The sequence below is a fragment of the Syngnathus scovelli genome, chromosome 12 (assembly GCF_024217435.2).
Source record: "Syngnathus scovelli strain Florida chromosome 12, RoL_Ssco_1.2, whole genome shotgun sequence".
NCBI lineage: Eukaryota > Metazoa > Chordata > Actinopteri > Syngnathiformes > Syngnathidae > Syngnathus > Syngnathus scovelli.
In genome coordinates this window covers 8,627,213-8,648,188 of record NC_090858.1, presented here as the reverse complement: position 1 = coordinate 8,648,188, position 20,976 = coordinate 8,627,213, and the positions used below count along the sequence as shown (strand labels likewise).

The 20,976-nt window shown below is 37.5% G+C and overlaps 1 protein-coding gene across 31 annotated transcripts in view; it reads left to right on the top strand.

The window, feature by feature from the left end:
• Nucleotides 1–20,976, top strand: part of LOC125978083 (neurexin-1a) — a 145,676-nt gene that overhangs the window by 4,507 nt on the left and 120,193 nt on the right. For 9 of the 31 annotated variants that reach the window (XM_049735077.2, XM_049735087.2, XM_049735078.2 and 6 more), the window contains exons 3-5: nucleotides 7,061–7,078; nucleotides 8,233–8,262; nucleotides 9,140–9,187. The exons of 5 other annotated variants lie outside the window; for them this stretch is intronic. In XM_049735077.2, the coding sequence (XP_049591034.1) occupies nucleotides 7,061–7,078; nucleotides 8,233–8,262; nucleotides 9,140–9,187 (96 nt within the window). 17 more of the 31 variants (XM_068652503.1, XM_068652501.1, XM_068652499.1 and 14 more) reach the window with 7 other exon arrangements.

Sequence of the window (20,976 nt, the reverse complement as noted above, 5' to 3'; positions counted from 1 at the left end):
AGTGAAAAGCCAAAGATGGGCAGCGAGTGGGCTTGCCTAAAGTGTAAAAATGTGCAAAGCAACTTGGTATCTGGGCTATTATTGAAATGAGCTGTGGTTTTACACTCAAACAAGGAGCCGATAAAATACAGTATTTCCTTTTTTGTCTCCTTTGATAGGTTGGCAAGTGCTCAAGAGACCCAGTTGTTTGGAAACATAATTACCTACAATTAACCACGTTCACAACGTTATTTTCTGCTTGCTTTATCCCCAAACCAACTGCTGGAAAGAAAGGCAATAAATGGATGCCCGTTCAAATTCCCAGCACTCATCTAAAATTGAGACGAGGACTGGTGTTGAACCAATTTTTTTGAACAATAGAGGCTTGCGATTATGTCAATCAGAATTAGACTCAACAGCCAAATTGAACGAAAAGATATTATTGCTCGGCAGATCAGAGTGGTAAACAAAAGTTGTCCTCCATCCATGTTTCATCTTAGCTAATGCAAGCACACAGATTCAACCTTAAAATACCTTGAAATTTAGATATTACCTGTCCATTAAATCATTTCAAAGCTGCTCTATTACTTTGATCAGATGAAAGGATTAACGGCTACGCGACAACAACTGTCATCTCTCCCCTGCTCAATCACAAGCGCGGACATTGCATGACTACCCCCGCACAAATCCCTTTGATCGGTTAGAACAATTATTTAAATGCATTGTTTCATAGCTATCGCTTAGTCCCACAGAATCTGTGCTCCCGTTTCTCATTAGAGAAATAACATAGATGCATTCCCATATTTTCATCCTGATAAGATGAAATGATGTTGTGCATTTCATTGCACATTAGCTCAACATAAATCAGCCCTGGTTTAAAATAATAATAAAAAAAAAAGGACTCAACTAAGAAGATGCAGTGCTTTATTTGGTCCATTATCTGATTCATAGGCAGGATTTGACTTATGCTGGAGCCGGTGGAGGCTGCCTTGAACAGTAAAAGCGTACATATGTGTGCAGTGACCAGGTCATATTTCACAGTCTCAACCAACCTTTACTTCCAATAAAGGAAATGTCATCAATCAACATGTGCACTGGGGCTGCAGATCGAGCTATATATTTTCACAATAGTCACTCGGTGCACTACCTTGCCTCATGAGCTCGACTGTCTGTCTGTGGATGTTATTGCAGCGCTCCAAGGCTACTACATTGTGCATTTTTTTTATGCTGCAGTTCCCTCTGTTTTGCCAATAGAGGAGGGAGCAAATTAGTATGATTGTTGAATTTGTAACATTTAAATTTATAAATTGGATTTATCAATAACATCAATGGATTTTCATGTTGGTTGGGTGTTTGTTGACATGTTAGTAAAGCATTGCTAATGCCAGTCACAATTACATATACTATGTAATTGTAATTATGTAATTGAATACATTAGAGCCTACTTACATATTTGCCAGTCAAAAATGTTTCTTCCACATTGGCAGTCCCATGCTTTTGTAAATAACACGAGATGCTGTCATATTATTTCCGTAACTGACCTAGCTCTCAAAATCCTGCCGAAACACAAAAAAAACATGCTTGGTGATCCAAACTTTCCAGTGGAAAACTAATCGGTTTCCCTTGATGGAAATGTAGCTATTAATAGTAATCCTAACCTAGTCCCAGAAGTGCTACTAAACCTGTCAAGTGACCCCGGCACCAGAGAGGTGCCCTCTCCCCTGTGTGGGTGTGCCATATTCTACAGTAGTGACTCATGGAATCCTTCACATTTAGCATTGCAAATGGAAGCGCTCTGCACCTTACAGGAAGTTTCATCGAATGAGTGCTTCCTACGACCTGCGTCGATTACTGCACAAGCACAATCCATATCTGGGAAAGTGTCATTTTCTAGAAGCCAAAGTGCGGCTCCACTCGGACAATAGCAGATTAATCGTGCGTTACTGCCTCTGAGTCTAAAGACAGATATTCGGATCAAAAGATTAGAGGTATTTCCTGCGGGATTTCTACCTAGTTTAAATACAACTGCTAGTGATTGTCAAAGGATTGTCTCCTGTAGGCGAACCATTAAGTAGTAGCTTCTGCTTGTGGCAGCCAAGAAGTGTACTCTATTTTCCCTCAAGACCACATTAGTCAATTAAATTGTCATTGACAAAGACCACCACAATATGTGGAATTCCATAAATGCTGTTTAAAATCTGACTCACGAAACACAAGCATAACTGCAAGTCGCAAACACTGACACTAAAACGTGAATCATCGTTTAGTCCATACTTCTCCCTGAAGTTGAATTTTTTTGCGGTTTTCAAATTGTAAGAGTAGGAGACACAATCCCCACTAGTTATATAATTTGGCTTTTGTCACACTTCTGAGTGTTTTTGCATTTTAGCTCATCTTGCGTTGTATTAGAGCTTGTTAGGTGTTAATCAGTCATTTGATATTAACAATGCTAAAGTTTTAACCGTTTCATCATTTTTTTGCCTCTCCATGTCTATCTTTGAATTAAAAGTGGAAGAATACATTTTAATGTTAACAGCTAATCTGTATTTAATCCTCTGTGCTTTGTGTGTGTGGTTTTAAACATTATTTTGGCAGAGGAGCTACACTTGAGATTGGATTTGTCACACACTGGCAATAAAAAAGCACATATTTGTTTTCTTTAAAATACTTCCAAGCACATTTTGAGAAGGAAAACTCTTGGTGATTGGTGGCGCAAATCACTTTTTAAAATTGCAAGATCTGTTATATGATATTTGACAGGTTTGAGCATTGATATCTTAAGTCTCCCACCAATCAAGTGTAATACCATTATTGCATCACAGAAGTGTCCTCACCTGTAACACTATGCTAGATTTGGTCAATCCTGGGATTAGGGTTATAAGAACTAGAGTATACACTATGCTGATAATCCTGTCGGATGATTCCAAACCACAAGATGTGAAAGAATGACAAGGTCCTTCAGCACATCTGCTCTGTGAAATCCCCCTCTGTTTGGTCTGCCTCTTTGAAAAGATCACCATTGGACTATATTGTCAGTACGGCACGCCATCTGCTCAGAGCATACAGACGTAGCTGAATGATACATTTATACGAGTGGTGCTTAGCAATCATGCCACCCCCATCACCACCAAAATTACGTTGCGCCACCTGCGCCACAACTTGAACTTCCTTTGAGCTGGTCTAAAGTCAAATCTAAACATTTGATGTTCACACTATGTCATGTTTATGAAAGAAATACAATCACATTGATTAAAATCATGTTTCACAAACCTGCATCACAATTTAGCGCTGATTTCATCTAGTTTAAAGTCTAGTCTAATTGACCAAATTGTCAGCTGTCTTAGGGGCGTGTGAAAGAAAAAACCCATTGGTCTGCCAAATTCCCAAACACAGTAAATTAGTATTGCACGGGTTCCATGGGTTGGCTTTGTTCCCTTGTGCTATTTTCCATTCTTACATGCCGATGACATATGCCTGATTGGTATTTCGTAATAATTCCAACAAGAGTGACGAGCCCTTGTCTCAGCTGGGTTCATGCAAATACTATATTATATCTATCCATCATTCCTAATCTTCTCCGTTCTTGTTTATGTAAGACCATGCAATGAATGCATTGTGAGTTAAAAACACCCTGCTGCCGTTTTGTCTTTTGCATGACGTTCAAAGCAATAAATTCTGCATGCCAACAATTACCTTTTGCAAGGAATTCATTTTCTAATTTAATTTTCAGGAATTACTTAATTATCAACTTAGTTTAGTTTACATCTACGCACCTCAACGCAGAGATACACCACATGCCACACAGGAGTTGCACAAAAATAATTTTGTATCATACAGAATGTATTGACATGTCATGTAATGAGACAAAATTAGCAGTCAATATGTGTCCATTTGCTTCGAGTCTGTATGTGATTATTAACTGAATATTACCACAACCAAAGTTATTTCTAAGCAATTGATGTTTCAGTTTTTCAGTTTAGGTTTTGTTGGAGCTGACCTACTTTCCAAAAAAATATTACCATGACAAAACTGCTTCGCTTTGAGGCTATTTAGAAATTAAATTATTGTTTGGATAGGCGGATTATAATAATAATAATCAGCATGATTTAACATAATCCCATGAAGTTATTCGGTGAATTTTATCATTTCCTAATTGGGAATTATAGCAACAAAAAGTATGCATAGCGAGGCGCAATGCTGTTCGTCTTGCCACTGCATGAAAATGAAGATGTGCTTGTTTCTTCCTTGAGCGTATGGGCACCTGTTTACAAAAACAAGGACCCTTATCTTCAAATCTGATTTCCATTCCCCTGCTTTTGTACAAATAGTTCTTGTATCTCAGAGAGAGGTTTTGTAGGTTGTTACCTAGCTGTCATGTTTCGGCGGAAATCTTTTGCCGTCATTAGAGTGTCACAATATAGAGGCTGACTCTACGTGACCCTCTGTTGAAGGCAAAATAATTCAACTGGTAAATAACAACCTATAAAAGACAACTGCCTGAGATAAATGAACTTGGAAAAATTCTAAGTATGAGACAGAATGAATTTTGTTCACATAGAGACATAAAAAAATCTTTGCTATTCTTTGCAGTTAAGTCATAATGCAGGCTCATTTCAAGGCACACAGTATTATTTGTTTTGCATTATTGTATTAGGAAAATTATTTTAGTGATCGTACGTATTACTGTTGTTTCAGATGCCATGCAAACTTAAACACAAAGGCAGTACGGTCTTAATTCTTACAAAATTCAAACAAATATTCCCCTCGGCACACAACAGATTTAAAAAAAAAAAAAAAAGAGAGACAACTATACAAACTGTTAATAATGATTTTAGAGATACGAGGAATCCGCTCGACTATAAGATGTTAAAATCGAAACAGAACAAACAAACAATTTAAATAATTTGTAACCTTCTTCAATTTGTTTTCTGTCATTACATGCCAGATGTTTCTTTCGGCAAAGCGGCGCCTTGACTTTCTAATATAATTATTGCACACACATGATGAGTTTCTGTTGGAAAATGATCAGTGGCGCAAGATGCAGATTGTATGTGATAGACAGCAGAGTTCATTTTGGTGTAGTTCTACCAGCACAATAGCACTAGGATCACTTTGACAAGGGGATTAAATGGATTTATGTCTCTGGATTAGAATGTAACCAGCTGGGTACATTTGTGAAAGAAAGTGTATGGCGTCGGTGTGTGTGCAACTACAGAGGGAAAAGAGAGAGCGAAAGAGGGAGAGAGACAGTTAAAGGGGTCTTATTTTAATGGCCTAGTATGGCAAGTGATACTGCTGTTCAATTTAAGCTTCTTTTCTGTGGGATGCAGCTCAATTACACCCAAACCGTGTTATCTAGACATCACAAATTAGATTTTAATAACAGATCTTTTTATTTATCATTGAAACACGATGATAGGATTAAAGTTGTTCGCTTTGACGACACTGATAGAGTGAACAATTGGTAATATTGTGAAACGGTCAAAATTTCATGATAATAATAAACTAAATGTCTTTTATTTCGAATAAAGTCACATAATTCAGGCAAAAACACAGGGAAGTTTTCATGCAAAAGGGTATAATTATAAAATGAGTTTCAATAACCCACACAACTATTACATTTTCACAGTGTGAAGCAATACTGTAAGGTGCAGCATTTCAAATGTAGAGAAGCCATCAATGTTACTAATATCTTTGTCATTCTTTACATCATCATATTTATTTGCTTTACAAGTATCATTGTCATTCTTTTGCTTGGATGCTTTTCAGCAAGTCATCTTCAAGCTTTGTGAACAAAGTATTTATTCAGAAGACCACTCAGTTGAATGAAATGAAATTAATCACTCTACAAAGTTGCATGTGAAAGTAAAGTTAAAAAAATGTATGCAGTAATATATTTTTATTTCATTGCAGCATAGAGAAACTGAAAGAGTTGGGTGCTCTATTGTTTTGCAATTTGTTCACAAAGCTGTGATGTAAATGTTTTTGTGCATGTTGTCTGAGCGGGAACCAGTGACGATGGTAAGTTTTTGGCTCAAGTGATCGTTTGAATTGGGGCAACAAAACATTTTAAAGAGGTAGGAATTTGATTTTTGTGGTTTAAATTGGTCTTTTCTGCGTTTTTCCCATAGTTTACAACCCAACCTGATTTCCTATTAATTAATGTTAACTACATGTTGCATGCATATTTAGAATTTTAGTGTTTCATAGGAAAAATAAACAAATATAAAGAGTGTACATTAAAAACAAAACTTTTTGTATGGCATTTAGGTCAAGAATCAACACTGGAGAAAACTTAATGACTGACTGTTTTGCTTTTTTTTTTTTATAGGCAGTCTATGGGCCTTAAACATCTCATTTTGCATGCAATCCAGCAACACACACCAAAAAAAAAAAAAAATTAAGCATGCATGTATCTTATTCATTTCTTAGACTCCTTGATGAGTGTGTCACATGTTTGTACCCCCTCACCTTCTCACGCCACTCACACAAAATAGAATTCAAGCTTTTTTGTTTTCAAAGAACTGCCACTGTACAATGCTTTTGATAGCAAATCACCCGAATCCTGCTTGCTCTGACACAGTTTATCACAAATATATTTACCGTGGATCTTCCTTTCTTGCAATCGTTATCCTAGAGTAGCTTTTTATTCCTCCCATAATATATCTAATGCTTTGAATTAAATAGTATTTGAAGTAATTCGTGCTTAAATAAATGAATTAAAAATGCCCTACATAACACAATGAGTAAGTCTCAAGATGTGCTTTACAGCCCCAAAGCATTATGCCTCATAGCCTTTTTTATAAAGTGGTTTAACAGTGTTGTTGGGTGTTTTATCAGCCTCTAAAATGTTCAAGACAACGTAATATTTTTAAATCAAATGAAGTGTTCAACCTTGCCGTGTATTCCAGTGTGTAAATAAGGACAAACAAGTGTTGCAAAATAAGAAATGGGGTTCTATTGGGTCACTTGCATGTGATTTTTCAATGCCTTGCATGCTAACATGCAACGGCCGGTCCTAGTCTGCATGCTGCTTAATGAATGTCTTCCTTTCTTTCTCTTTGCTTGTCCGTGCTTCCAGAAGATAAATATTCTGAAGGTGGGTATTATCGAGGCTTTCAGCTTTTGCCAAAGCTAGTGTGCAAATGTGAATACACTTGGCTGATGGATCCTCGCATAAATGTTATCAAATGTTTTGGTGCAGGTAACTGCTTTATTAATGTTGTTGAAATGGTAAGTAGAGGATCAGGTTATGATCTGCCGCCCCACTATTAAGGTTTGTTTAGCTGTGCCTTAGAGAAAATATCTCGGTAAGAGGAAAAAAAAATATCAACAAATTGGTTGAACTTCAAAATCAAAAGTCATTTTAATGTCGTGTGCTATGTAGTTGCAAAACATTTTCCAAAAGTTTGGTTAAAAACTACGGTGGTGGATTTCTAGTTTGTATTTGTTGCAGTAGAGGCCCTTGATTGAAGTGAGTTCATAACTTATGTCTGTCATATTCTTTTAACATACACAATTACTTTGCCATCCAAAAAATTGACAGGGGTCATTCCGCTTGTTTGCGTCAATGTTTATTTTTCAGGAATCAGAACACATTGAAATGAGTTCTATCTTACCTTCATACAATTTACTCTGTATTTCACAATCAAAATATTTTATTTGGTTTTGAATGATAGATTTATTTGACATGTATCATAATATAAAATATGTCAACCAAGCACCTTTAATTTCAGGCTAAATGATATCCAAATATAGAGTAATTTATTCAATATTAAAATGTATCAATATAATATCATTATAAATAAGTACACACATGTCCATGCAATGGTGTCTACTTTACATAGCAGGCACCGCTTGTGTGACTGGATTGAGTCATTGTATTCTATTCTTCACTTTAATTGGCACATTTAAATGAATTTTTTTGGATGACTCAATTGAAGTCATGGTGGGGGACTTCTTCACTGGATGCAAATCTGTGCATTTTAAATCAGGGATACGATGAAACATGAATGAAGATGTCTGAATGAGTAAGTAGCCGATGACGCATTCCAGCTGTGAATGCTCATCAGGCTTGACCCTGTGTGTGCGCACCATCCTATTCCTCTCCCTCCGACTTTTCCTTGTCCCATCCCTTCCAGTAACACAGACATCTACTGTGAAAAGAGATGCCTTTGTGTCCGTTGTTATTTTGACACAACTTCCCATGATCCCTTGTTCTCTGCTGACTGTGCTCTTGTTTTCCTTTTTAAGGTCTGGCACACCTGATGATGGGCGACCAAGGTATGAGCTCTCTTCCTTTTCTCCTGCCTTCCCTCCATTGTCCCCAATGCTGTCATTATCTTCTGAATTGTGTGTGTTGAGGCCAGCACAAAACGTGACACTTTTAAAGTGGCGCTCGTTGGAGATAATTCTCAAGGGTATATGAGCCCTTTTACGAGCTGAATTGTCTTTTCGACTCCGCTGTCTGGTTCGGCCATTTCTTTCCATTCTGTTTCAGTGTTTACTGTAAATTCCGTAACTTTACTGAGTTAAGAAAAGTTCTGAATTGAATGCATGTGTTGTAATCACTGCAGCGTAGTGTCATTGTAACTCCTGCTTATCACTCAACCATACTTAAGGCAACCATCAGTGTTCCCAGTTTTGGTTCCATTTGTCGCCATTTCATCTCTGTTTGCACAAACAGAAGCATCAAATCTCTCAGTCTTCATTTCCTTAACCAACATTGCACTTATTGGTGTTTCCTCCTCTCCTTTTGTTCTCCTTTTTTTGTGATGGGAACTTGCTTTCATTCTGGACCATCTTATCAAAACTCATAGGTAAACCTAAAGGTACTTCCCCACTCTGTTTTTAATTCATTACCCAATGGCATTTACATACCCAATATCATAGTTGAGGTTAGCGGCACTTTTAAATAGCTGTCTTCAAGGTAGGTGCATCTTTTGCTTCACGCATTCAATCCGTCGCCTGCTTGCTGCATGGAAAGATGACAACAGGCAGAAGAACATAGGGTTGCTGTCCATGGTTCAAGTAATGGGTTTGGGGTTGCGTGAGGCGTGATCATAGTGTTGTGGGCCTCCCGTCCTGGCTGTGATCCTCACCTCTTCTCCCTGTGGGGTAAGTGGACGTCTGATCTTTGCCGTTTGACTCTTCTCCTCAGGGCAGAGAGGGGAAACTTGGCTTCTAAGGTCGCTACTCAGCATTCAAGGTAAATCCCTATTCAGTTTTTTTGTTCTTAAACCAAGCACAATATAGCAATTGATGGTTTAACGACTAGGCATTAGACATACTCAAGAAGATGATGAGTAGAATATTCATGTTGCTTTGACATGCTATTGTTCTGTTTGGCTTTTGCTTGCTGTGGCTTATTATTCTTGCAAACAACACATTTTTTTTCTAATAGTTTGACTTGTGTAATGTTACATACTGTACACATCTTGCATAGCTGCATCTGGGCAGGTAAGCGTCCACCTCTCACTCTAGTCTTTGCTTACATCTATGATTGTGTAAACTTGCAAACACACACAGACACACACGCACACACAGACACACACACACACACACACACACACACACACACACACACACACACACACACAGACACACAGACACACGCACACACAGACACACGCACACTTACATTTTTCACAAATTGACATTTTCTGTGTTCCAAGGTAAGTGCCATTCCTGTATTTGATCTAATGTCTGTTCACGGCTATGTACGTCAGTGTGTTGCCTCCAGAAGCTGCTCATTATTCTATAGTGAAGGTTTATCCAGATGCACAATAATGCCGCATGATGACTTGGAATCCAAAAATAGCAGTGCAATGGAACCTCTAATGTCAGACACAATCTATTTGGGGAGGCTGGTATTTCAGAATTTGCTGTTTGAAATATTGTACATGAAGTTAAATTAATTCAAACTGTTCCCTCTTCAACATCTCTTAACTGCACCGGCAAAGTTCTGAGGAAATGTTAGCAATCAACAAGTAGAATCTGAAGTTAGGCACTCATTAATACGCTGAAACAATAAAATACACTTAAATTTGATGCTGACTTCCAAAAACGTCCTACCATATATTTTGTTTTATCCAAGTGAATCATGAATTTAATGATTATTTGCTAATCATTAAATTGGTGTAGGCAACCTGAATCTGATGCAGTAGGACAGTTGCAGTAAAATGAAGTTTTGAGTTTTCTGTGTTTATCTACTTATACTTTTTCCTTGGTTCTGCAGCCAACACAGTGATAACATTGAAACAAGTCATTTTGTATCAAATATTCATGCTGAACTGCTTATGAACTCAACCGTGTGTGTGACTTTTTGCCTCCGAGTTTTACTCTCACCGATGATGATGGATGATGCCAGTCATGTGATCAATTAAGTGCAATAAGCTGTCAAATGGCCATCGAATGTATTGATACGGCAGCACCAGAATCCCAGTTAACACTTAATTTAGATTAGGAAGGTGTCCGTGGAATGTACGTATTTATGCACCAAACAAAAAACACCTTTGGAATTGACAGCAGGGAAGCTGCAGGAAGAAGACAGTGCTAATGCAGCACAAACCTGACATGCACAGCACTTTGCCTCTAATACAGGCTTTGGTTAGTTGCCCCCCTGTGATGCAAACCTACGCAGTCCAGTTATGCAATGTGCAGTCCCACACCTTTACACTATATCCTCATTTGGGTATTAAAACCAGGAGGAGTGACGCCGGATAAGGATATCGACCGTGAAAATTGGATGCACAATATATATATATAAATATACACCAGACATGGTTGATTTTTAATGTCCACCTGTGGTCTATTAAACACTTAGCGGGTTTATCCTCTGTTTGGGTTTGCTCCTTTGAGAATGGACTAGGTTATGTGTGCTTTATCTGGTGCACTAACAGGATTCTTAAAACCTTTTCTTTCTGCACATCAAACCACGGAAAACAGAAGGGGAATGATATCCGTGCTTGTACAAATCCCTGGTATTTATTTCCCACCATCACAATGAACAGCCATGTCCAGCTTAAGCTCAACGACAGGCTGTACACAAAAGCTTGTAGGTATAACTGGGCTCTCTATAAATTAGTATACTTTTTAAGCAAATTATTTTCCCCCATGATCTGCCATGAAGTAGGACAACAGATTAATTTCTTAATATGTTTACACATGACAAATCAAATGGATTTTTAATGCTTAAATCCCAGCTTGTGCACAAAAACCAGGGTGCATTAAATCCTCATTCAGCAATTAGCTAAATTCTGTTGGTTGAACATATGGGGACTTTCATTTCACAGTTTAATCTTCTAGATTATCATGAACTGGTAAAGAAATTGCTATCAAATTGTTATATTTGTTTCTTGTGGGTTCAAAAATTTTGGAGTGAGTTATAATTGGTTTGTGATGTAATCGAAGTCATACAAGGACATACCCAGGAGCTGATTAATTTACACTGTGATGAGATGTTTTTTATTATCTCTGTAAAGGAGTTCATGTTTTGGTTACTGTTAATATTGTGAGAATGACTATGCAGAAAGTTGCTTTAGCAAACGAAACTTCCAAATTCATCCATTTTACTTTCAGCAAAACTGCAAGATTGCAATACATGTGAATTTGTCAGTATACAAAATAAACCAAGATATCCTTAAATGATTATTTATTTAGGAATTCAAAACTTTTAGAAAGACATTTTCATGTCCCATTAAACACTTCATGGATAATAATTTCACAAATGCATCATTAAGCTTCCAGTGGTAAATCAAAACAAATTTCCTCACAGTGTCATGTGCCATTAATAAAAAAAGAAATGGCCACAACATAAAAAAATATCCAGATTGTTGTCCATACCCAGTCATAATGGCTCTAACAAAGTGTAGCATTTGGGCCACAAGAAGCTGTTTTCAACACCATGGAGCATCACGTATGACGTTTGTGGACGTGTCGCCTATCTCTTTTTGACAGGTATCAGAACACATTGAATCAACAACAGATGTTGCCTTTGTAGCTTCACATAAAACCAGGGAGACTGACAGCGAAATTCTTTCAGCTCCATTGACCATTTCAAAGGGTTACGCTTTCTCTTTTGTAGTAGTAGGTATTAAGCAAATATGTGTGTCTTCTTTTTAAATAAATAATATTTTGAGATATTGTATCATTTAAATAAATACCAGCCTCCCTGACAGTGTTGATCCGTTGACATGACATTTAATAACACCTGCGATTAAGTGGCCGTCAGGAATTTCATGAAAAATGAATTTTTAGTTGCGATGTGCACTGTGAACTAACACATATTCTTCATGCATAATGATCAATTCCTTTTTGAATTTTTTACCAAAGGCCCATTATTATGCTTCAGATCAATGAAGGCTTTCACATGGAGGATTACTCATGTTCCCTTGTTACATATATGCAAAAAGGATTTGACATACTAGTGGAGGGAAAAAAACCTATTGCTTATTTAATGACAGCCCAGAGGTGATTTTACAGAATATTAAGTATTAGTTTTTTTTTTTTTTTCTCTAGCTTGACAATCTAGAAGCATGTTTTCACCAATGTAGCACAATGAAGATGTTATAATTACAGCAACACAAGATTGGAATAGGTTCGAAGGGCTCAAACAGATATTTAGTGCAAATGTTAAATTCCAACAACCTTATAAAAGTTCAACCAATAAGAAAATACCTTCCTTGTAAATTTAGTCCTCATTCTGGCAACAATCCTTCATGGCCCTCCTTCATTGGCCCCATTCACTCCACTGTAGACTGCTTTGCATTTTCTTTTGTCACAAAAACAGAGTTTCCATAGTGATACATACAATAAAAGATGACAGATATAGAATTATTTCAGTCCAATGAAATAGTGAAAGATAAATGCCGACTAAAAAGGGGGGGGGATCGATGTCGACAAGGCTCATCTGGCTCCCGAGCAGAATGGCAGATCTACTTAAGATCAATAGTGTCGGTCGATGCCTCTCAGACTATGGTAAGCAAAAACTGTATTTTTCGGCTTGGATGAGGATGACTATGACTATATGGATGAGGAAGGCCACTTTCCATTCCACGAAAAGTCCTGTACCTCTACTCAAATTGCTAAAAAGTATTGCGTGCACGTTGGTTGTAGTTAGTGCATTCCGGCAATTTTGTGAAATGATTCAGTGCTTTCAACTGCTCTGATGATTTACTGTCAGTGTGTCCACAATAGATATGTTTATACTGGTGCTTTGTTGGCTTTGATTTGTGGGCCTTAGCTCACTTCAAAAAGCAACAGTAGATAGGTCTGTCATATCTTGGCCTGTTGACAAGTTGAAGACTTACAGTATACAAACAACTGGATTTGGTAGAAACATAAACAAGTGGTTTGATTTAAAAGTTGACAGAGCTTGCCCAGTTTACTTAGATTATTGTGGTCATTTGTGATTATGATGATGTATGTAGATTCACACCCAAGCAGGAACACAGTAGTATTGTTTCATAGTATTTTTTTTCTAACCACGCAATCAAAATTTCATCACATCATTCTTGTCACATGATTATTTGGAAACAGTCATGTAATATGTTCCTGTGAATGATCTAGTAACCTCGGGGCATGCCGTGGGCTTCAGCAGACTGAAAAAACAGGTGACATGTTGTCATGACATGCTAATTGACATATGATTCTCTAGATGCAATCAGAGTCTTATGAAAGATCATTCATATTAGTGTGGCTGTCTGGGCAACTGTGACATATGTGCCAACATGTGCACAACATTAATGTTTTAGTATCCATTTATTTACAACAGGAAAGCTGAATTTTACCCACTGTGGCAGCTCAAACATCATAGAATTGTCCAGATTATCATTCAGAGCTATATGCCACCAATTAATGTAAGCAATTAATTAAAGACGTATTAGAAATATAGGTTGACTCATTGTGACCAGGCAAACCTGAAAGTGACTTCATTTTCAATGATGCATGCTGAGGAAGTGGCAGGGCTCCCTATGGGAAATTGAATAGTCCATTTCGAATGGAGTGTGCCCTGGAAAATCCATGGGGGTCAGTGGCAATTTGTCTCGGGAGGTGTGCACCAAGAGTCATTACACTCAAGACCGACATATCCTAAGGGATAAAAACACGATTTAGAAAGGAGGCCTTGTATCACCTATTGTATGCATAAACTTGTTGTTTGTACATCTCTTGCTAATTTGACTTTATTTTGCATATAGTCGGGAGCATTTAAAGACACAGCAGATAAAGATAGATTTCTTGTTTTTCGTTGTGCTGTATGAGGGCAGAACCATTTTATAGAAACACAAAAAAATCAAATACATTTCAATTATTTTTTATTGGATTATATGTGCCCTGCGACTGGCTGGTGACCAGTTCAGGGTGTAGTCTGCCTTTCGCCTGATGTCAGTTGGGATAGGCTCCAGCACCCCCCACGACCCTGAACAGGAAAAGCAGTGTTGAAAATGGAATGGATTAATTATGCCTGGAATATTTTGAATCTCTATTTAATACAGAACCTTTAGACTTGGCTCATTTCTATGCATTTATTTCTATGCTCACCTTGAGGACTGTCTTTTTTTTTTTTTTTTATATATGGCAAGGAATTGCGTTGCTTATTATTTAATTCACATGCAATGGTCATTAAATTCTCCCAGGCTTTGAACACAATATCCAGATTGGTGTAAAGTCCCATCATACAGATTTTTTTGGTATATTTATGTACATGTCATCTTGAGGTGGCAAGAACATGGTCTGATATGTTCAGTCTGAATTGTTGCTTCCTATTTGACTTAAATGTGACATTGAGGTCCCGCATGTAGAAGCACCATTTGTCTGCCTATTTCCAGTGCTGCCAAAAGAATGTTTTCCACTCAGACTGCAAGAAATTCATCTGCCTGTGCTATTCATCTAGCCTCCCATCTCATTTCCTGCCTTTCTCCCCTCCCTTCCTCTCTTATTCCTGGATTCACATCACCTGTGCATTGCCCCCACATCCTTTGAGACTGAGCCAAGGAAAGACAGTGGGAGATTACATGACCCCACTTGGTCCACTGCTGTTGTATCAATGAGTTTTCCCGAGCAGAGTCTTGTTTCGCTTTCTGGATGAGATTCACTGTGGTGCTACAAAACATGAAAATGCCAGCAAGGCTGCTGCTTTGCATTGTTGTCAAAGGAGGTTCGACTCTTTCAATAGTGATTTCGGTCTGCTGCACAAAGCGGCCTAGTTATATCAGTTAGAAGAGCTCAGGTGTGAAAACAAAACCCAAGTATGAACAATTGTATCAAAATTACTATAAGCGGAAGATAGTCTTTTTTAATAGCAGTAGGACAATAAGACTTCCAATTTGCTTTGCTTTTTTAAAATGCTTGTATAAATCAGCAATGAAAAAAAGCAACATAAAAAAAAATACATTCATAAGTTGATGGGGCGTTTTCAGGATCTTTTGGCAGCATTGGTAGCATAAATATAATTTTAACATGTTAAGTTTGTACATTATAATTTTGTCAGTGCGAAGTGAGACTTGCTGATGATTTTCTTTTGATTACTGGTTGCCAGAGCAAACTCTCTCCAGTTGATATAATCAAATAATATTTGAGATGTTTGAGAAGATAGGCCTGTGTCGGAAGCCGCTCAGGTATTAAACAATAGAAGCTCCTTTTGTATCCATTGCTTAATAAGCTTGCTCGCTCCTGTGGGGGACCAACGTTCTGAACTGTAAATATATTTCTTTCAAATGACACTGCTGAGGCTATAACTCGCTGTTCCCTGCACTCTGATGAAGGTCACCGGAGAGCTGTCAAAACATTCATGTTACTGTCAAAGCGTAGTGAGGCTTCCAGGAATTAAAGTAGCCCAGTGACCCGCTGCAGTCTCTGTTTTATCTCTGCGTTTTATATTGTAGTCATGAATCGCATGTTTCATTAAGATTTGTCATTTTGACTTCAAATTTTGGCCTTTATTACCATTATGGATTAACTCAGTCTACTGTCGGTAAGCCAAGAGTCATTACTGAAATGCCAATACTTCAACAGTTTAATCATTGACTGGCTCTTTTTATGCGAGTTTTGCATCATTAGATGTGAATGCAGTGTTTAGTTTTAGCAATGATTTGTAGCTTCGTAAATGAAACACAAATATCCAGTGGCCAGAAAAAGTCCAAATCAACATATGCAGCTGTCCAACTTCTTTTAAATGAATACAGTCAAGTGCAAAGAATCCAATTTTCTTTAGTCAACTTTACTTATTCCAACATGTATCAGATATAAAATGAGCAATTAATACAAATGGAACAATCATTCAAGAAAAAATGAATAGATACATAGAGGGGCAAATTAAATACAAAGCTACTTTTGCATTATGCGTTGGGCATGAGCTATTTATAAGACAGTTTGTGTTTTTCAAAATCCCCAAGTAATGGAAATATATACAAAATAAATAAACACCGAGACTGTTGTTGATTCCTAAATACTACATTATTGTCAGAGCAGTAAAATTCATAAAAACAATTTGGGGCTTATTTAAGGAAATATGAAGCAACTTAAATTTTGCTGTTAAAATGTAACTTCGAGTGTCGGTGACTAAAATAGTGGCACAGATAAGAGGCGAGCATGCCTTGCACATCATTAAAGTGTGAAATATAACAACACGCCCTTGAGCTGCCTGCTGGTCCCCTAGAGAGACAACAGCCAGACAAGACGCGCAATTATGGCTAAGAGAGCCTCTGACTAACCTAGCTTCCATTTCATCATTTTAATTTAAATTTGATCAGTTGTAAACAAAATAAAAAAAAAAGTGCAGTATATCACATGAAGCATCTGCCGATTATAATGTACTGAATCCTCTGAATCCATTTGGTTATTAAGTTATGGCTTACCCAGTCGGGTAACCACCTGAACCCTCATTGGTTAAATCTGCCCACGCAATTCAGCAAATACAGCACAAAATGTCGGCTGTGAAAAATGCCCGTGATATCAACAGATCGAATCAAATGATGTGTTTCATTTGTTACGCGTCCTTCCATTACACACTATATGGTGTATAACTCCTATGTGCTACTGCATGGAGCTTCACAATGAATAGGGAATGAAAAATATACCTTCCAGCAAGGGTGGAGGGTTGGGGGATCAGAATGTAGTGTTGACATAGATATTTTCCAATCTTTATAATATCCCCCCCAATACAGATCCCTGGGGGTAGGGGGGATGAGTGCACAAAGTCTCCTAACGTTGTGTTTTTCAGACTGCTGACAAGCTGTTCTCTGGCTATTAAATCCATTTCTCACTGTCAGTGGAGGTAGAGCTGCTTCAATTTGAATGAGAAGATACTCTAGCATACTGGTGCCACAATGGAACCTATACATACGCAGTTAAAGATGTAGAGTCTGTAGTATGCCTTGGCTCACAAGTTATATATTGAAAATATGTGGACATGCAATACTCATGATTTGAGCGTGATATATTATAGATTGTGGAAATTTATGAAAATTAATCAAATTAAAAATGAATTATTTAACAACTAAATACTACAATTCTTGGTCGAAAACAAAAAAAATGAAGAAACATGCGTTATGAACAGAAAACAAAATTCCTCGAATGGATCCGTTTCTGCACTTTATTATAAATAGCTAATCCTCTCCTTGACTGTTTCATGTTGACCAGGTATGCTGTTTGTGTTTAGGTTCAGCCATAAAGTTAATAACACCCAAGTCAAGTCAAGTTTATTTGTATAGCCCTAAATCACAAACAGTCTCAAAGGGCTTCACATAGCCAAAATTGACAATTATTCTCAAAGCATCCCCTGATCTTAAGCTCCCAAAAGGGCAAGGAAAAACTCAAAAAAACCCTGCCAGGGGAAAATGAGAAACCTTGAGAAGGGACCACAGATGGAGGGATCCCCCTTTCAGGATCACCAGGTTGTAATGGATGCAGAGAGGGCACAAGTAATACAAATACCCAAATTGTTATGCGCGCCCTTGCTTATTTACCACACTCAAGCACAACCAGCCATCACCATTATTTGACCAAGGTGATGCATTTATTTAATTTTATTTATTTTTACAGCAGGGCTGCTCATTTATCCCTTAAATCAGTTTGAACTTACCGCATACAGTGCTCTGTGCTTTAATACAGTGGGTTGTGTAATCATTGTGTGTTCTGTTAGGGAAATTAGTGTTAGGTTCTCACCAAAGAGAAGACGAAAGTGAACTTTTCGTATCTGCAAATCCCCTTAGCTGACTCTTTTCAGAGCGTCTTTATTGTTGCTGTAGTAAGGCCTGACTTGACAAGAGCTCTTTTAATGAAGCTGATTAAAAAGAGATATACTGTTGAGCTTGTAACCGGTGGTGGGTCGAGTAGTCGCAAATTGTACTCAATTAAGAGTACTGTTAGAATGATATAAAAAAAAAAAGTAAAAAGTACTTCACTGAACAATTACTTGGGTAAGAGAACATATTCAGTGGAAAACTACTAAAGTACCGAGCAAAAGAGCGAGTAACTTCTGATTTGCTTATTTATTTGCTATGCTATTTAGCATGCTCAAAAGATAAAGATATCTCAAACAATAATCGTCCTCTCAAATTATAAATTATTTGTATGGATAATTTTTTTATGAGAAGCAGCATTATGGATGAGAATGACCCATGCCCTGTCCGAATAACCTAGGCCTGACACACTCCATGCTCAATCATTATTCTTGCTCTCTGCCCATGTGTGGCAGCAGTTAAGTTTATTATTTCTCTTCTATTGTTTCTGGTTTCAACCCGTACGAGTTGAATCATTGCGAGTACCCAAGAACCACCAGTTGCCCATTTCTGCCTTTGACTGTAGCCTGAGGACAAAAGACCCAGCAAAAGAGTTTGCGTATAGAAGTGATTGTTATGAACTTTATCTCGATTCTTATTTGAGAAACAAATGGCCCTGTCATCAAGAGCACACCGCCTATAATTCTTTGTCCTTCCCCTCCTTAAATAGTTATTCTGCCTATGTCCACCTTGGCGCCTCTAGATAAATAAGGGGAATTAATTTGTGTCAGGATGACAAGAAAGCACTGCTCTGTTTGGCAGGCAAAATTGGGCAAGGTGGTGTTATTAATCACGGGACGTGTAGAGTGCATAGACCACAGTGGTTTGGAAGGCGAACGGGGCACAGGAAACTTAGACTAAAAGAATTGAAAGAGACAATAAAATCACAGTGCCACTATAGCCACATTATTCCTACGCCTCATGAATCTTTGCATGAATTATTGGAGTGACTTCCGATTTGAACCGGGTTAGGGCGACAGTTATAGGTGACAGTTATGACAGTTATAGGCTTGAACAATGTGTGAACCCTAGTCCCATCAGTTTTTTTCATTTTGTTTTCTGGAACAAATACTGAAAAAATTATATTTTTGTGTCTGTTTTGAAAAAAGAAAAGAATGAATGGTACACATATAATTCTACCTTTTCAGCAGTCTGGTATGAAAAGAGAAATTATCTCAATAGATAAGAGTGATAATTCATACATTACTACTAAAAATGTGTAACATTTGGGTCAGTTGCTGTGAGCATTGTTGATTCATGATGTACGTAATTAAAAGAGTGGATTCATTCCTGTTGAGTAAAAACAGCAGTAAAAGTGCTGCAATAAAATCTACCATCATAAAAACAGTTGGCACCCTCCAGCTACTTATACTTCCCTACTGAGGATAAAGCCATGTTATAAATATCAGTGAAAATTGTGCAACATATTGAAAATGATTTAACAAGGGCGCATTTTTCCACAGTGCTATTTTCTATAGATGATTCCCAGTTTTGTTTACAACAATACTTGGTAATTATTGTACTCGCAAGATTAGTCTTTTTTATGTTAATTTTACGTATTTCTTCATTAGTATCCAATTAAGAATTTTACAGTTCAGCCAATCTAAATAATAAATAATAAAGAAATGCACGTATTCTTTATTCTTCTCTTCAGTTTTCTTCTTCTTTCTCTTTCTACTCTAACCCAAATCATTTGGCTAATACCTCCCATTGGAATATCATGATTTCATACTAAATCTACAGATGTAATTTCACAGGTGAACAAATCTATATTTATATACATATATATACTATTAGGCTACATATGCCAAGGAGGCATTTAGGAAAAACAACATTCAACACTTTCATTGAGTCTGAATTTGCTGGTTTGCAAAGTATTAAATATTTTAAGCAGAATAAAAATATAAGTAATAAATCAAATCAATACAAATACATTTCGTGTCAGTGCTACCCTTGGCCTCAAATTGTCATGTCGTATGGCTAGTTGAGTTCATGCTCTCCATGTCAAGTCAAACACGGTACATAGATATTTTAAGGATCACTGGGGTCGCATAAAGATCGATCAAAGACTCGACTAGTACTGCTGCGACCCCCTCCCAGAGACCCACAAGGCACCATTTGCTGCAGTTGCTTGGCAACATGATGTTCTGTAATTAGTCCTGCAATGTAGCGCCTGGAGTCTGGAGATGGACAGTCTTCAGTGGCGGGTCAGTCCACACTAGAAACACAACCACACCCACACAAGATGGGTCCACTCAAGTGAATTGATATTATGGCGCAAAGCACATTGTCAGCAAGTGAGCACAGGAAGCAACTTCCCCTAATGGCTGTAAAAACTAATTTCCTCGGACTGACTAAAAGGGGAAAGAAATATTGCTACTTAAATTTAATGTTCAAATTTGAGGCATAACAAATTAAAGTACATTGCGTTAAGTACACAAAGGGCCCGCCCATAGTCGCGTATAAGCATAAGCACTGTGACTAATGTCATCGCTTTTAATTTGAAAATTTTTCATGAAGCATGATATTTTATTAGCATAATGTACTTGTGTTTTCTGTGTATGGTGCAACCGGTGAACGTTTGCTGATGTGTGGAAAAAACCCTGCAAATCTAATGAAGCCACTGGGAGGCATTAGTATTAAAATGTACATATTTTACCACGCAAAATCTTGCTTAAAGTGTCAAACATGACAAATGAGCAAACGCGAAAGCTAA